The sequence below is a fragment of the Cyprinus carpio genome, chromosome B14 (assembly GCF_018340385.1).
Source record: "Cyprinus carpio isolate SPL01 chromosome B14, ASM1834038v1, whole genome shotgun sequence".
Lineage (NCBI taxonomy): Eukaryota > Metazoa > Chordata > Actinopteri > Cypriniformes > Cyprinidae > Cyprinus > Cyprinus carpio.
Window position 1 is genome coordinate 19,045,812 of NC_056610.1, and position 16,369 is coordinate 19,062,180.

A 16,369-nucleotide genomic window follows, 5' to 3' on the forward strand; every position below is an offset into this window, starting at 1 on the left:
CATTTTGACATTTGAGATTTAGCAACAACCGATTAATGACAGGGCGTTTAACGGAAACTGTACAGTCAATATTTAAAGAGTGCAGTGCTGTGTTTACACACAGTAATGCGAAAAAGTAGAGCATCTATGACGTCCCTGAGCAGTGCATAACACACCCCAGTGGTTATACTGTTGCGTCCGGGACAGCGCGGTGATGATGACCTCGCAACCCATACTTGACCGGTTGTGTCTTGCAACATATTTTGCAAACGTAAACCAGAACATTACTCGAGATGCAATTGACATATTAACGCGACAACACAATAGTCATCAACCGTGATCCCTGTTTAGCCGATATACACGTATTCAATGGGTGTCGTTTTCTCTGGAGTTCAATGACTCTGCACCGGCTCACGAGCTGAATCGCACTCTTGCGTCACTTCTTTTTGGAAGCGCGGGTGCACATTAATTGTTTTTTCACCACCCGTGTTTATTCAAAAAAAACCGTTTTACAGGCTAAATTCTTCCCAAGCGAGCGATCAATCGTCTCTCAATCTCCCCGGAAGAAAGGCCAGCAGCCCCGGCACGCGCGGTGAGGGGTGGAGCCTGACATGAGAAAATAGTCGTGCTGAGTTTATGGTTAGCTGTTAGCTAGCCGCCTGACGGCTTTAATTCAGCACATTTAACAACATTCGTGATGGAGTCTTCATTCGGGATATCCGATAGCCATTGTTTGGCCGTATCCTTTATTTGATAGCTCGGTTGTTCATTTTCATTTTGTATGGAGCAGTAGCTGTCTCTTTTAAAGTCATTTAGCTGTTAGCCTAGCTGTGATGGTAAAAATAACATGTATTTTCGGTTTGCGTGTGTATTAAAGAGACTAACGGTTACACCGAATACAAATGTTGTCATTTCGGTTGCCGCTTTCTCTCTGATGTCAGACAGAAGTTACTCAAGTGTCTCGCGGTAAGCGTTTTGATTTTCAAAACATACTCTTATTTCTTATTTCTATAACTTGAACATCATTGCGTGACATTGTCATGTCACTTGATATGATGTGTCTGTAAGGTATGACATTATAGATGCTACAGAAACAGCTGCAGTTTATTATGAGAACAGAGCTTGATTTGTATATATATCTTGAAGTATGATGGGGATTGTTTTATGACTTACCTAATGAACTTATATAAAGTCCAACAAGTTTTTTTGATTGTGTGAGGGAGGGAGAAGGAGAGCGACGAGGCGTCACACTTTCCACCCTTTTCCCATTTCCTCTGCCTCCAGCTATCCAATTGAATCCTTGACAGTGATTTTTTTCAGACGGTTAGAGGACATGTGCTCAGAAATGGACAAAAAGAACTAAGACTCCTGTCCCTGTTAGAGTGTTCTGGACAGTTCAAGTAAGTAGACTCTCCGTTTGTTTGATCTCAGTTTTCTATTTCAGATTTTACATGTCTTTACTGTTATACTAAACAATGTGTATAACGTGATTAGCAGCAAAAGTTAATTTTGAAGCTTGGGAAACATGAGCATCAGAGCAGCTGTTCATTCTCTGTTAGACTGAACCGCTCATTCTGTCAGGTGGTTCATTGCTACTGCCTCTCTGTGTTATTACATTGACGATTATGTTGTCGTTTTGGCCTTTTTAACATGATTAGCAACGAAACCCACCAACACAGGCCATCTAATTGCTAGCTGATGAGCATCTCTATTTTGAGAATGCAGCTGACTTTTAACAGCCTGCTATTTGTTTTTACATCTGATGGTTTTTACTTTACATACAGTAAGATACTAACTAGATATATCTTGTTCTTTCAAGCTGATGTATGTTATCCTTGAATAGCAGAAAACATCAAACAGGGAGTTTCAAACAGCTCCTAAAGAAGAAAAATATTTATGTTCTCACCACAGGTGACATTTCGAGCCTAAAAGTTTTCATCAGACATGTTAGGCTCGAAATAAATATTTTTCTACTTTTGGAGCTGTGGTGTGCCAACTTTTTTCTCTTCCTGTGTGAAATTCTTGATAAGCAGCCCTAAAACTTAAGCAATTCCCAGAGATCTTGAATACATTTATAACAGTATATTTTGTGTTACATTATCATTAAAAAACATTAACACAGCTGCAAGGGTGTTTCTAATACACTGGCTGATGAAATGGCTGTAAATTTGACATCTTTCTGCAAAAATCAAGCTCTTTCTATTTTTTTTCCTATTTTGCAAAGTCGTGGAAACACAATCATGGATTTTATTTTATTTAGATTTTTCTGTTGGAGCGATTGAGAATGCAAAAATTATATTTGTTGTAGTCTCTTAATCACTACTGGTTTACCCAACTGTGACAACTTCTGCATCTGAGAACTCCAGAAATGTGAAAGAAATGTGAACTATATATTGCACTAACTGCTGGTTGCTATAGATGTGAGAAGACTCTGTGAAAGATTGTGCAATGAGGCGGTGTGGCTTTGGTTGTGTGTGGTGGATGCCAGCGTGCTGCCCATTATCCTGCATTCCACCTCGGTGTCCTAGAGCCTAATAAGCCTCACATGAGCACACAAACTCTTTAACTGCATTAAAACTGTACACACTCAGCTTTACCCAAAGTTCAAGAACTGAGTGGGCAAAAGAGGTCACAAATGTTATTTGTTGAGTCCTTGTGTAATGAAAAGGATCTCCTAACAATTAGAACAAAGTACAGTGTTGATATTTCAGACCTGCATGATGAAGTGTTCATTGACTGTAAAGTATGCATTAAATTCTGTTATGCAAATTACTTCTGCATGTAGCAATGCGCACCTGATTCAGCTTATCAACTCATTAGTAAAAACTTCAAGACCTCAAACATGTGTGTCAGATAAGAAACACATCAAAAACAAGCAATGTTGGGTTTCTCCAGGACCAGGATTGGGAACCACTGAGTTAGAGCAACAAAACTCTTTAAAGTGATAGTTTACCTAAAAATAAAAATAATTTCACATATAAATATTGATAATCGAATGCGAGAACATACCTCATTGGTTATTGAGGAAACTCATGCATGCATGCATTGACAGAATTTTCATTTTTTGGTGAACTGTCCCTTTAACCTGAACTGCAAGAGCATTTTTGTATAGATCATAGCAAGTGTAACCAGCTAATTAAAGTATATGATGTTTCATTTAGCCTGATAGACCTTTGGGGATGGATGGGGAGTACATAACTGCTTCATAACAATTTTGAGCTGTGTTGTCAGTGAAACGTTACTGTGACAGCGGGTCCCACAGTTTAACTTCAGAGAATAAGGAAATATTTTTGGCATGAGTTGATTATAACCATCATTGCTACACTGGGCTATTATTTGTATTGATTGAATGAGAGATCGCTTAGTAAGTCTAGGCCAAATTTCCCTTGTTCATGAGTGCTGTGTTTCCTGGCAACAGCATCCATTAAAGCAATTATTGCCTTCTGAGACTGAATGAGAGGGGCTCACTGGCAGCACAGAGGGGTTCTAGTCTTGCCTCCATGCGTTTGCATGGCACACTCAGGCAGTGAAATCTGAAGGTTTTTCCAATAATCCACTGTAATTGAATTTCCCATGGAGCAAAAATGGAGGTATGACTACGCTGAGAGGAACCTGATGCCCTGAAGTTGGCACTGCTATTGTCAGAGAGTGAAATATGGTCTGCAATTAGCCCTCCAATATGCATTTAGCCTGCTGCATTTCCATAAGCTTCCCTCCACCCTCTACATTCTGAAGCTACATTTTTGACGAGATAAGATTATGCTGGACCATAGTGGAAATATGAGAGAAAAAATACCATTCAAAAGTTTGAGGTCAGTAAGATTTGTCAGTGTTTCTGAAAGAAGTGTGCTCACCAAGGCTACATTTATTTGATCACAAATACAGTAAAAACGACAACCCTTAACTTTTCAATGATAGTTTACATTATAGTGTACTGCATCCTAAACATAAAAAGTGAACAAAAGTGGTGTTACTTTTTTTTATTTTTTTAATTTGAGAGTGTTTCTTTCAAAAAAAAAAAAAAACCTAAATATATAAACTGACTTTATAAACCGATAAAGGAAGTCTTGTGAGACAGGTTATGCAGTCTTATATGACATTTCATGAATGGATCTCTTGTTATTAGGTTGGATATTCTGGCAAACCCTGAAGCAATTGTATTAAGCCCAGTGCCCCAGCTGTCCATCCCCATCAATAGCAATTTTCAGATAGTTCGAGGTAAGCTTCTAATGACTATTTATATTTTACAGAAGTACTTTGTATCAGTGTAAATGCATTTGCCCTCACTATAATATTTTATGCCTGTACAAACTTACCTTTGGTCTCTATCAGTGAGGCTTAGATAATAAGCACTGTTTTGAATGATGAAATCTCCCTCTCCTGATCAAATATTTGAAAATCATTTGTTACCATAGAGGGCAGGTTATGTTTTATATTTCCTGGTACAGTCCTCTTCAAATCTGTCTCTGACTTTCTTTTATTTCCTATTTTAGAGGCTGAAGAAGCGCTTCTTATTGACTTCTCAATTAACTGTAAGTTTTAATTAGCCTTTTGTTTTAAATTTGTATATTTATTTTGATTCATAGCAATTTTACTAAGTGTCTTTTTCAGTTGTATACAGTGTGTTGGGACAATTACATCAGCATAGAATACAAATCAAGTATAATTCAAATAATTGTTACATGATTTATAATTGAATCATATCTGTCTGGCCGTAAGGAGCTTATTGTAGCAGCATTCAGATTAAGCAGTTTATTGCTACTTTTATCCAATTCATTTTATTTCTGTAAATTATATGAAATGGTAGGAGCTTATATGCTCTATTTTTTTTATGCGATTTGTATACTTCGGCAGGTTTCTTAACGCATATTGCTTTAATGAATATATAATGATTAACTTAAGCAAAGTGCTTTTTCTAAAGAATAAAATGCATAGCTGTGATGTTTGGATGTGAATAGATGACAAAATGTTCTTCAACAGCGACGGTACGGATTCGTCTTCAAGGCGAGGGAACACCAGACCTTCTGCTGGAGCTGCAGGATGACATTCACACTCAGTCCTTCTTGCAGCATGTGACGAAGGCCAAACAGCAAGGTGATACCCCTGCACAGGATGCAGCCACAAACATCAAGCCACATTTCTTATTTATTAACCACTCTAATCATTTATTTACCAGGGTAACCAACACCCAGATTTATAGGTTTGTCGTCATAATGAATGCTTCCTGGAAGAATCTGACCTTAGTGTCAGACAGAACGTTTGAGTCATAACGCTTTAGTTTAGTTTTGGGATATTCTTTGTTTTCTGACTTTTGTCGTTTTGACTTTTGCAGAGTGACTTTGACTTTCGTCAACTAAGCATTGTCCAGGCTGCAAATTGGGACAAAAATAGTGTAGTCTATTCCCGCCTCTACAAGAAACTGTCAGTAATACTTCAAAATTATTAATTACTGATGTAAGATAACTCAAAAACATAACATAGAAAAAATTTACAGAATTGTAATCAGTCAAAGATTTTCATATCTGTTTTATAAGGAGATTTTAAAAAAGAAAGATCATGTCCAGATTAGTAGTAGAGCTGCCTGTACTAAAAAGATGACACTAATAAACATTCTCCACTGCTGAAGACATTTTGAAAACCATTCACCAATGCATAAATACATTAAACATCACTGTTAAATGGTCCATCTTTAGCTGAGAAGAGGAGTTCACTGCCCAGAAAGATGGAGCCTGTTGTACCTGTTCCAGTAAAAGACTGCGTTCCAGTCCCACCTCAAAGAGGAACCTCCAAATCCACCTCAAATAACACCAACAATAGCGCTTTAGTAAAGCCCTCAAAAACAGGTATGGAAAAAAAATGGCACACATAATACATTGGGTTACATGAGTAGATACACCAGAGTCAGTCGTTGCCAGTGAACGCTTTGTTACTTACAATCCTGCTGGACTGTTCCTCTCTGTTTATAGACTCCGCCTTCTCAATGGCCACGGATTTTGGCTTTGAAGAGAAGAAGAACCAGCAAAACCGTATAGTTGCGCAACGAGAGGCACCTCCGCCACCACTGCCCCCTCTTCCCCCTCGGAAGGGCACATATACACCATCGACTAACCACGCAGCAGGCCCAACCACCAAAGAAAGGCCACCATCTGCACAGAACTCCACACCTGTCAGAAATGAGTGAGTGCTACTGGTCTTAAATGCAGAAGCCTATAGATTTTCAGCTGTGTTGTTCAACTGAAATGCGGTTTTTCGTTACAGATTTCAGTTTGTAGACCGCTCCAGTTCCTGGTCTGACAGCCGGTCCAACTACACCATGAGACAGGCCATGATGAGCAGCCACACAGGGTCAAGGGAAGGCTTGCTCAAGTATCGGCTCACCAAGAAGGAGAAAGAATATGTGGATATTAAGAACTTCAGGTAAATGTAACATGCCTGTAAACGTGTCATTGATTTTGTTTGGACTGATTCCTGGTATTTGATCGAGTCACTGTTTTATAGGTTCTTCATTGGCACGTGGAATGTGAATGGTCAGTCTCCTGACAGCAGTCTTGGGCCCTGGCTGTGCTGTGACACAGACCCTCCAGATGTCTACGCACTGGGGTGAGTGGCAGAACATAAAGTCATTTGGAGCATGCAAATGGGGCAATGCTTGGCAATGTTTTCAAATGGGAAACCCGTTTGAAAACAGTCATTATAGTTGCAGTTTTGTGACTCCAGTGGGACAGACATTAAATATTTCACCCTTAATAGATCGTTGTACATTATTAATTGTCCATTCGTATTTTCGTTGATTATGTTCATGTTGATTTGTTCTGTTTTTTTTGGCAGATTTCAGGAGCTGGACCTGAGCACAGAGGCCTTTTTCTATATGGACTCATCCAAAGAACAGATATGGGTTGATGCAGTAGAGAAAAGCCTCCATCCTAAAGCCAAATACAAACGGGTGAGAGAACAACAGCTGATTTTTGCTATTCAGCGTTTAAATGCAAAGAACAGTCTAGTCTTTCCTGTGGTCAACTGAAGAAAGTACGTGGTGCTCACTTTGATTTTGTGTGAACCTTTAATGAGACTCTGCATCCGGTCTTCAGATCCGTATCATTCGCCTGGTGGGAATGATGTTGGTGGTGTATGTCAACAAGGAGCACAAACATCACATTCGAGAGGTGGCTTCAGAGTCTGTGGGAACTGGCCTCATGAATAAAATGGTACATTTGAATCTGTAACAATAGGCAGTGGTTTGTCAAAACAAGAAGTACTTTTAGCCTATCGCTTATGGTGTAATCTTAGAGTGGTATGGATTACAGAAATAACCACAAAACGAATGATACATCCCTTCTATCAGTAGATCAGTGTCCGTGACCTGATAAGATTAACCCTCTTTTATTACTCCATTAATATAGGGGAATAAAGGAGGAGTGGCTGTGCGCTTTGTGTTTCATAATACCAGCTTCTGCTTCGTAAACTCTCACTTGGCTGCTCACGTGGATGACTATGAGCGGCGGAACCAGGACTACAAAGACATATGTGCCCGCATGAGTTTCAACCTGCTGGAATACCCCCCTCTCAGTATAGTCAAACATGAGTGAGTGTCACCACAATCTAGTTATCCAGTGTAGCCATTTTGAAGCTGATTTCCTATGATTAGATAACAGAATTTTAAAGCTAATATTGGGTCAATATTTAAATGGTTCAATTGTTATGATTTCCTCTCTAAGTGTGGTGATTTGGCTTGGAGATCTCAACTACAGGCTATTTTTGCCTGATGCTGGGGAGGTAAAAAGACTAATTGATGAAAATGAGCTACGGAGGCTTCAGGAGTATGATCAGGTGAGACCTTTCAGTGAAGCTACTTTCTTATAATATTTTAGAATTTTAATAATGTTAGTTATTAATATTTTTGATTAAAAACTCAAAAGTGAGTTCATCAGTTGTTATGCACTCCACTGTATGTATCTGGTTTTAGGTTATCATTTGTTGCTTCCTCTTTTCTTTTTCCGGTGTGTGTGTGTGTATATGGTATTTCTTTCAGTAGTAGCCAAATATAGACTGACTTTCATTTTTGTTCTAAAAGCACACTTAATAGCATCTTCTGTTTGACTTTGCCAGCTGAACATTCAGAGAAAGACTAAACGTGCCTTCACTGACTTCATGGAAGGGGAGATTAATTTCATCCCAACGTACAAATATGATGCTAAATCAGACCGATGGGACTCAAGGTAAAGTTCTCAGAGATTAGGACCTCTTCTTTTATACATCCTTGTTTGATGATCTCAAAATGAAAAGAATTAGGTTGACACTTCATGATTTGGTTTTTGTCGTCCACAGTGGAAAGTGTCGAGTCCCTGCCTGGTGCGACCGTATCCTCTGGAGGGGGAGCAGCGTGAAGCAACTTCACTACCGCAGTCACATGGTGCTGAAGACCAGTGACCACAAACCTGTCAGCTCTCTCTTCAGTATCGGGGTGAGGTTTACTTCTTTCATCATGCTCCAATAAAGCAGTTGAGAGCATCACATTGATTTTATGTGTGCTGCAGGTCAAGATGGTGATTGAGCAGCGCTACAAGAAGGTGTTTGAAGAGATTGTGCGGGACATGGACAGGATGGAAAATGATTTTCTGCCTTCTTTGTCCCTAACACGACGGGAGGTGAGTAATGACAGAAAACCAGACAGAAGAGTGTATCCTCTGATAAACTCTCTCTGCATTGATCCACTGGATCAATGCCTCCAGGATTTCTTAGATCCCACTATATGTCAGAGGAAGATTGATAATGTTTGCACTATTTTAGCATTTCTCTGGACTGTGAGTGGATTATGGGCTGAGCATATGTGCCATAATTGCTTTAAGATTATATGCACCGGTCTGTCTTTAAAATAAATCTAAAACACACCAAATCATTCAAAAAAAAGTATTTATCTACATCACCCTGAATCAGTGCACACTGAGGATATTTTGTAAAACATACATAAATGTAAAATATATCATGGCATCCACATAAATGTTAAGCAGGTCACCTGTTTTTAACATTGATCATAATAAGAAATGTTTTGAGTGCCAAATCAGCATATTAGACTGATTTCTGACTAATCAGCTTTGCCAAAAACTTTTGAATGATATTGTATGTTCTTATGCCTCATTATCATGTTATATCTGTTCTTTATCCCATAGTTCAGCTTTGAGAATGTGAAATTTCGTCAGCTTCAGCGTCAGAGTTTTCTCATCACTAATGACGGACAGGTCCCTTGCACATTCGCCTTCATTCCAAAACTCAATGATTCTCAATACTGTAAGCCCTGGCTACGTGCTGAACCCAGCGAAGGGGTACTAGACCCTAGTGAGTATCTCATATGGCATCAAACAAAAATTAATGTTGTAGTACAAAGTTTTTGATCATGTCTTCCTTTACTTCCTTTTTTTATGCAATTTCATGGCTGGACTTTTTTGAAAAAATATTACATTTAGATAAATCAGTATACTTAATTTGTCTCCACATTGTTAATTCCAGAAGAACCAGAAAATTGTACTAGAAAAATGTGAAACTTGTTCACCTGAAATATCAAGAAGTGGCTTAACTTTACTATGACTAGTTAATGGCTTGTGAAAAGCAGGTCGATTTCAGTTACCCGAATTTCATTGTAAAAATTTATTTTTGTTTTAGTTTTTCATTAGCCAAAAAATCATTTCAGTTTTGATGGAAAAAATAACTTCAGTGCATCCAAAAGTCATGAGGCATTTGCCAAATGAATAAAACATAAGAGAATCAATGAATTGGCTTTTTCTTAAAAGATAGTAAAGTGTCATGTCTGCCCAAATATAGTTGGAAAAATAACGTGTGTCATTTAATTTTTTTGATCCGTGTGCAGACTGAGTATCCTCTACATTTTCTGTATATTACCATTTCTTGCAGATGAGACAATGGAGATCTTCCTGGAGGTGTATGTCAGTAAAGACTCTGTGACGCTGCTAAACTCTGGTGAGGATAAAATCGAGGACATCCTGGTGCTTCATCTGGACCGGGGGAAAGACTACTTCATCACTGTGGCGGGAAACTACCTGCCCTGCTGTTTCGGCACATCTTTAGAGACCCTTTGCCGTATGAAGAAGCCCATTCGTGAGATACCAGTCACCAAACTCATAGATCTGGTGAGGCACAGGCCGCAGCTTCAGTTGATTAGATGGATTGTAACCACAGAATTGGTGACCCTGCAAAAGCGAAAGCTGTCTTCTTCCTTTCTTTGCCAGTGGAAGGTCATGACACACAGTGGCAAGGAATTTTGCTCCCAGATTTTAGATAAGAGGAGACGTCTGGTTTGACATGATTCTAATTTGAGGCTAGAATGAGGAAGTCATGTACAGGAATAAATGTTATGGGATGCAGGTTTTTCCGTAGCAATAGGTCATCATGCAAACCACCCTTGCTCAATGTGCCACTATATTCTCTTTCATTTAGAGATTAGTCAGTTATCTTTAGTTATTTTCTGTTTCTATCTCTGCTGTTCAGTGATCACCTTTGATAGCTGAAAGCTGCTTATCTGTGATTATGCAATACTGGCTCTGTGTTCTCACTGATTACGCAATGTTTCTCTATTGTCTTATCTCTCCTCCTTTCTTTTACTCCTTTTCTTCTCTGACTACCTCTTTCCGACCAATCATTCTGGGTCTGCATGACTCTCAGGGAGAGGATAGCTGCATGGAAAAGGTAAAGTCCCTCTTCATCTGTGGAAAAGACTATTATGTTACACAGTAGGATAGTTGCAATTATCATGTCCTACATGTGTGATTGAGGGTGACTTTGTCCTGTTTTTAAATGTTTGTCCCAGTGTGACAGTGTCTCGTTGTGCTTGCCCATTCCTACAGGTCAGCTTGCTGCAGTCACTCTGCTGGTTCAGGCTAATGAAAGTCACTGAGGCTTGAATCTCTCAGCTTGAATTCTGCCCCTCCTTTTCCCACCCTGCTCACTGCTCACCAGCCAGCGATATTAGATTTGTAGAGAGCGAAAGCAGCTCACAGCATGGTGAAACCAGCCTCACAAATCAGTGTTTGTAATTTGGATTCGACTGTTCTTTAGAGTTGTTTTTGCTTTTGTGGCTCAGCACGAATTACATTCCTACTAATTGCATGAGTCCCCTTATATTGTTCAGTGGTCTTGGGGCTGTAACTGTTCTCCACGCAACATGTTTCAGTGTGTGTATAAGAGAGAGGAATGTTATGTCACCCTTTTTCAAATATCACATGGATGAATTTGTTATGGCTGTTATATACTTTAAAGTTTAAACAAAGTGGTCATTCTCCAAGTTGTACTAGAACGATCTTAACAAACATCTGTATTTTTAAAAGCACTTTCCACAAAAGGGTGCAAATTCAAAAAAACAAAAAACATTGCATTATAAATATTACATTATATAAAAGTTTTTAACTATAATTATAAAATAATGTTTCTTAAGCTGCAAATCAACCTATTAGAATGATTTCTGAAGGATCACATGACACTGAAGACTGAAGTAATGGCTGCTGAAAATTCAGCTTTGCCATCACTGGAATAAATTAAGTTTTAAAATATATTAAAATAGGAAATAATTGTTTCAAATTGTAAAAATATTTCACACTATTGCATCGAATAAATGCAGCTTTGGTGATCATAAGAGGCTTTCAAAAACCTTTTATAGGTAGTGTATACAGTAAGTGAAAATGATTTGTTAATGGTTTCCCTCTAATATTTAAAAACTTCTGCAAATGATGTTAATTCTGGCTGTGACAATTTGAAGAATTTTTTTTAGTTATTTTGGCGAATAAAGCATGCAGTTTCATTTAACTAAAGTTAATTTTAACTAAATGTCAGTGTTTTATGATTTGAACTGTTGGATACGGTTGAGAGAATAGTTCAACAAAAGGTATACAGAAGTATAGGATCTAGTACTTAAAAAAAAAAAAATTAAATAATGGAACACCAAAATGTGCTGTATTAGTGGAAAGTGCTACAATATATAGATTGTGATAATTTCTCATTTTTGCAGGAGAGATCCCGGATGAATTTCTTGTTGGACAGTGCAGGAACAGAGGATAAACCTCTGAAGATTCCCAAAGAGGTCTGGTTGCTTGTTAATCACCTCTACACCAAGGCCTGCCAGCAGGTAAACAAAATAAATCATGAATGTACCAATGATTAACCATCACATCTTAAATTACCAATGAGTTTTATATATACACACAGGAGGACCTTTTCCAGACCCCTGGCCTGCAAGATGATCTACAAAGTATTATTGACTGCTTGGACACCAGCATTCCTGAATCCATCCGTATCCTTTCCCACCAAAAGATATATAAATATGTTTATATATGGAAAGGACAAGTTTTTCCCAGCAGATAGATTGGCTCTCAGAGTTACGTAGCATAGAAATCCTAATGTCGGTCATTTCGGTGAATGTGACCGAGTGGCTTCCTTTAAAAATGGTCTGACTGGCTGGACTCTCCCACACAATTCATCCCTGTGCTGCTGAGAGACTGAGAATGTTTCCTCTGTCCTACTGTGATGGTGCTAGAGACATCCCTAGAGACGCTGTGTACTTTCTTTTCTTTCCCTGTCTTTTCCTTTTTTTTCACTGCCGTATTTTCTCTTCCTGATACTAAAATGTGCATTCTCACTGTTCACCGTGGTTCTCCTTGACTGTTGGTTAGCTGGCTCTAATCACTCAGTTGCCGAAGCACTATTGATCTTCTTGGAGGCTCTTCCTGAGCCTGTGCTGTGTTATGAACTCTATCAGCGCTGTCTGGAATGCTCTCATGACAGCCGCCTGTGCAAACAGGTAAACATGCATGCACGGCAGTAAGTATATTGGTATTTTCAAGACTATGTATTTAATATGCTATTTGTGGTAGGTCTGGCAATCTATGTATGTCCTTGTTTTAGTTCCTTTTCACAAGCTCTCCATATGATTCTGCATTCAGTGTGTTTTGATTCTGATTCATTTGGGTGTGTTTCATTGTCCATTTTGCTTATATGACAGAAACTTTTTCTCAGCTGTTGATGTCTAAACTATGAAGTTCAGTTGCTGTTTGTGATAATCAACAAAAAGTAAACTTTAGTATTTCTTTATATATATTTATATAAAACAGAAGTGTGTATATATAGATTTTTTTTCTATGGAAGTTTATACATTCATTATTAATATTATTATTTAATTATTTTATTTTATGCTTTTATTCAGGGAGGATGCATTTGATTGACCAAAAGTGACCAGTAAAGACAGTATATATATATATATATACATATATATATATATATATATATATATATATATATATATATATATATATATATATATATATATATATATATATATATATATATATATAAATATATAGAATTATAATATGAAAGAAGAAAATATTGAAATTTAATTTAGCATATTAAAATAGAAAACTAATTTGTTTAATAAAGTGTTTAAATTGTAATAATATTTCACCATATTTCTTTTTTTGTTGTATTTTTAATTAAAATAAAATGCAACTTCGGTAACCATAAGATGTTTTAAAAAACATTTCAAAAATATAACTCAACGTAAAACTTTCAAACAGTTTGTGCATATATATATATATATATATATATATATATATATATACATACATACATACAACATTGGAAAATCTTAGATTCAGAATTTATTTAAAACCAAGAAATAAACATACACATACACGTCTCAACCATCCAACCACAAGCTTCCAAAAGTCTGAGACTACATTGGAAAATCTTAGATTCAGAATTTATTTAAAACCAAGAAATAAAGTTTGATTAATTCTTTGTTTTACTCTAAATGGCAGCTAATATCTCAGCTCCCACGAGCCCATCGCAATGTGTTCCGCTACCTGATGGCCTTCTTGAGAGAATTACTTAAACACTCGATTGACAACAACCTGAACGCCAACCTACTAGGTGAGTCTGACTTTCTTAAGTGCCAGCAGACTGCAAACACACAGGTGCGTTACCTTTGCATCTCTTCTTGTACCTCTTTCCCAGCCACTCTCTTCGCAAGCCTCCTCGTTCGGCCGCCTCCCAACCTTGCTTGCAAACAGACGTCACACGACCGTCAGAAAGCCAGCGACTTCATACTGGGGTTCCTGATGGGAGGTGATGAAGACTGAGGAAGAGGACCGCAGAACGAGGTGTCATGCCTTCTCTCAGAGGTGTTCAGATGGAGCAAAAAGACACTTGAGGTCTGTTTGTGGCTGGTCTTCTGCGAGATATTTGGGCCACCCTGCACTAAGATGGCTGACTGCCTCCGTAATGAAAGTTTGACACAGTTTTGCACAGACACTGCCCATTGGTTACGTTTCGTTATTCTTCTGTTCCTGCTTCAGATGAATAGGTGTCAGTTTATCTCTGTAGTATTAATAGCTACACTTTAACCCTTACAAACCTCATCTTTTTGACTGTAGCATCTAATATAATACTATGTGCAACCCCACTTTCTCTGGTTTTGTCCTCTGGATCAGAGTGCTGTAATGCCAAATCCAATATTCCTGACCAGATTTGACTGAATGTGTTAGATGTGACTGACGGGCACTCAAAAAAATGACTTTGTTACACTAAAGGAAAGCCATGTTGTGGAGATTGTACTGACTGCTGCTGCCCGGGTTAAACGCTCCGTCAGAGCACCATTTTCCATGCTCTTTTCCTTTTCTCCTTCAAAAATGACCTTCACAGAGAATTGTTTCCTACAAGGTGACTTTGACAATCGACTACCTTTCGGAGTGGAGAAGAAGTCTGGACTATCTGAATCATGATGAATCAGCTGGCATTGTCCGATGTGGTGCGCACATGTTATTTATGTTTTCCTGTCTCCTACACAGTTGTCCTCAGCATTGGGCATTTGGATGTCCTCCACAGATGAATATAAGTCTGTTATCTGTAAGAAACACACGCTCCGGTCTCCTCCTCAGTCCGTTATGATGGCACAACCACACCCATTATTATTAATCACCTTGAATAATGGCAACAAGCGGATGAGGTTGCCTTCATTAGATCTGGACTCTGGGTCTGAAACGTATTCTTTTGAGGTCTTACTCTTTTACAGCTCTGTTCTGGATCCTGTCGTGCTTCAGAGACATTAACATTTAAACTGATGTGCTCAGTGGGTCTGGTCTTTTATGTGTCAAGTCTTGTAATGAAGTCGTGGTCCTACTATTTATATGTATGTTGAGTGTTATACTAACCCAAACTGGGATAATTTTGTGTACGTTTACAGTCGTTGTGTCCTTTGTTGGTGTTGTTTCATGATATATTTACACTGTTTCCGTATAGTGACATACCGGCATACGTTTATCTCTCTTGAACTCATAGTATACATTGGGAAATTCTAGAATCTGCTTGTTTTGCAACTTCTTGTGCCAGTCAGTCTGCTTTAGTACTACATTGTGTAAAGAGGAAGCATCCTCTTTTGTACTCGTATTATTCATCAATATCCCCAATGCTAAAATATTATTGTAGCACAAACCACACAAGCTGTTTCTCCACAGTGTGTGTGACATTGTTTCCTCTGTCTATTAGCAACATTTCCTCAAAATCTCACAGGAAATGTTTTGCGTGAGTCTTGCAACTTGGAAAAAGAGTTGTAAGCAGTTTGACCAACTCGTTCTGCCTTTCCTTATTGTCAGAAAAAAAAATTTGCAGAATTTGTAGTTTTAGGCATATAGCTTCTGACAGTAAACTGACAGACAGGGGCAACTTTGTACCTTATCTACCCCTAAAAGGTGCATATTAGTACCTAATATGTACCTTTTATGTACTACTGTACACTTTTAGGGGTAAATAAGTTACAAAGATGTCCTTGAGGTACTGACCCAGTGACAAGCTGTAACAAATTCTGCACATTTTTCCTGAGAGTGTTGAAAACTCTAAGTAGTGATGTTCTGTGAATGATATTGGCTGTGGTTTGAAGTCATCCAGTGATCTCAGATGCCTAAATCTCTTCACATCCTCTGCCATGTTTACAAGCCCCCTGTGTCTGAGCTTTCTGTTGGGCTTATTTTTTTGCTTTGGGAAGGGCCACAATGGACCTCGACTGTCTTATTCAAACACTTATCGCCTGAAATCATTCTTTTCATTGCCAATAGATGATGTTCCTGGGAGGACCTCATTGCAGGAGACTGAATCAGAGGAACAGAAATGCAGATGGCCATTACACAGATTTCTGGTGTGCTGTGATCACCACCCTGCCTGTTTGTTTATTGTTGTGACCTGTCTTTCTATATCCATTCAGTTTTTGTAATGATGTTTCTGGTACTTTGGAGATGGGTACTTGCACATACTTTGTTTTATTTGTGGGGAGGGGCCGGGCATCTAATTTATTCAATGAAATAAAGACATTATGATGATATTATTGGGCTTTTTGGAA

At 38.3% G+C, this 16,369-nt stretch overlaps 1 protein-coding gene across 6 annotated transcripts; it reads left to right on the forward strand.

Annotated features, from left to right (window-relative positions):
- Positions 1–178: 178 nt before the first annotated feature.
- Positions 179–16,354, forward strand: LOC109082221 (inositol polyphosphate 5-phosphatase OCRL-like). 6 transcript variants are annotated; one of them, XM_042738384.1, is made up of 24 exons: positions 180–718; positions 1,300–1,379; positions 4,106–4,197; positions 4,473–4,511; positions 4,960–5,073; positions 5,673–5,822; positions 5,946–6,156; positions 6,238–6,396; positions 6,478–6,579; positions 6,808–6,922; positions 7,068–7,184; positions 7,380–7,561; positions 7,695–7,806; positions 8,086–8,195; positions 8,305–8,440; positions 8,514–8,624; positions 9,147–9,312; positions 9,886–10,121; positions 10,654–10,677; positions 11,993–12,109; positions 12,190–12,274; positions 12,654–12,781; positions 13,797–13,908; positions 13,993–16,354. In XM_042738384.1, the coding sequence occupies exons 1-24, from the start codon at positions 677–679 to the stop codon at positions 14,115–14,117; spliced, it is 2,865 nt and encodes a 954-aa protein (XP_042594318.1). In that variant the 5' UTR covers positions 180–676; the 3' UTR covers positions 14,118–16,354. The 6 variants fall into 6 exon arrangements, with proteins under 6 accessions (XP_042594320.1, XP_042594323.1, XP_042594318.1 ...); XM_042738387.1 differs by lacking the exon at positions 180–718 and adding an exon at positions 739–945 and having other exon boundaries at positions 1,264–1,379; XM_042738388.1 differs by lacking the exon at positions 180–718 and adding an exon at positions 739–945.
- Positions 16,355–16,369: the final 15 nt, after the last annotated feature.

Excerpts from the sequence above, each read along its gene's own strand:
- LOC109082221 (XM_042738384.1), top strand. The coding sequence starts at position 677 with ATGGAGTCTTCATTCGGGATATCCGATAGCCATTGTTTGGCC. Across the intron at positions 4,512-4,959 it reads TATTGACTTCTCAATTAACT|CGACGGTACGGATTCGTCTT; the intron begins GTAAGTTTTAAT and ends GTTCTTCAACAG. Across the intron at positions 12,275-12,653 it reads CAGCATTCCTGAATCCATCC|CTGGCTCTAATCACTCAGTT; the intron begins GTATCCTTTCCC and ends ACTGTTGGTTAG.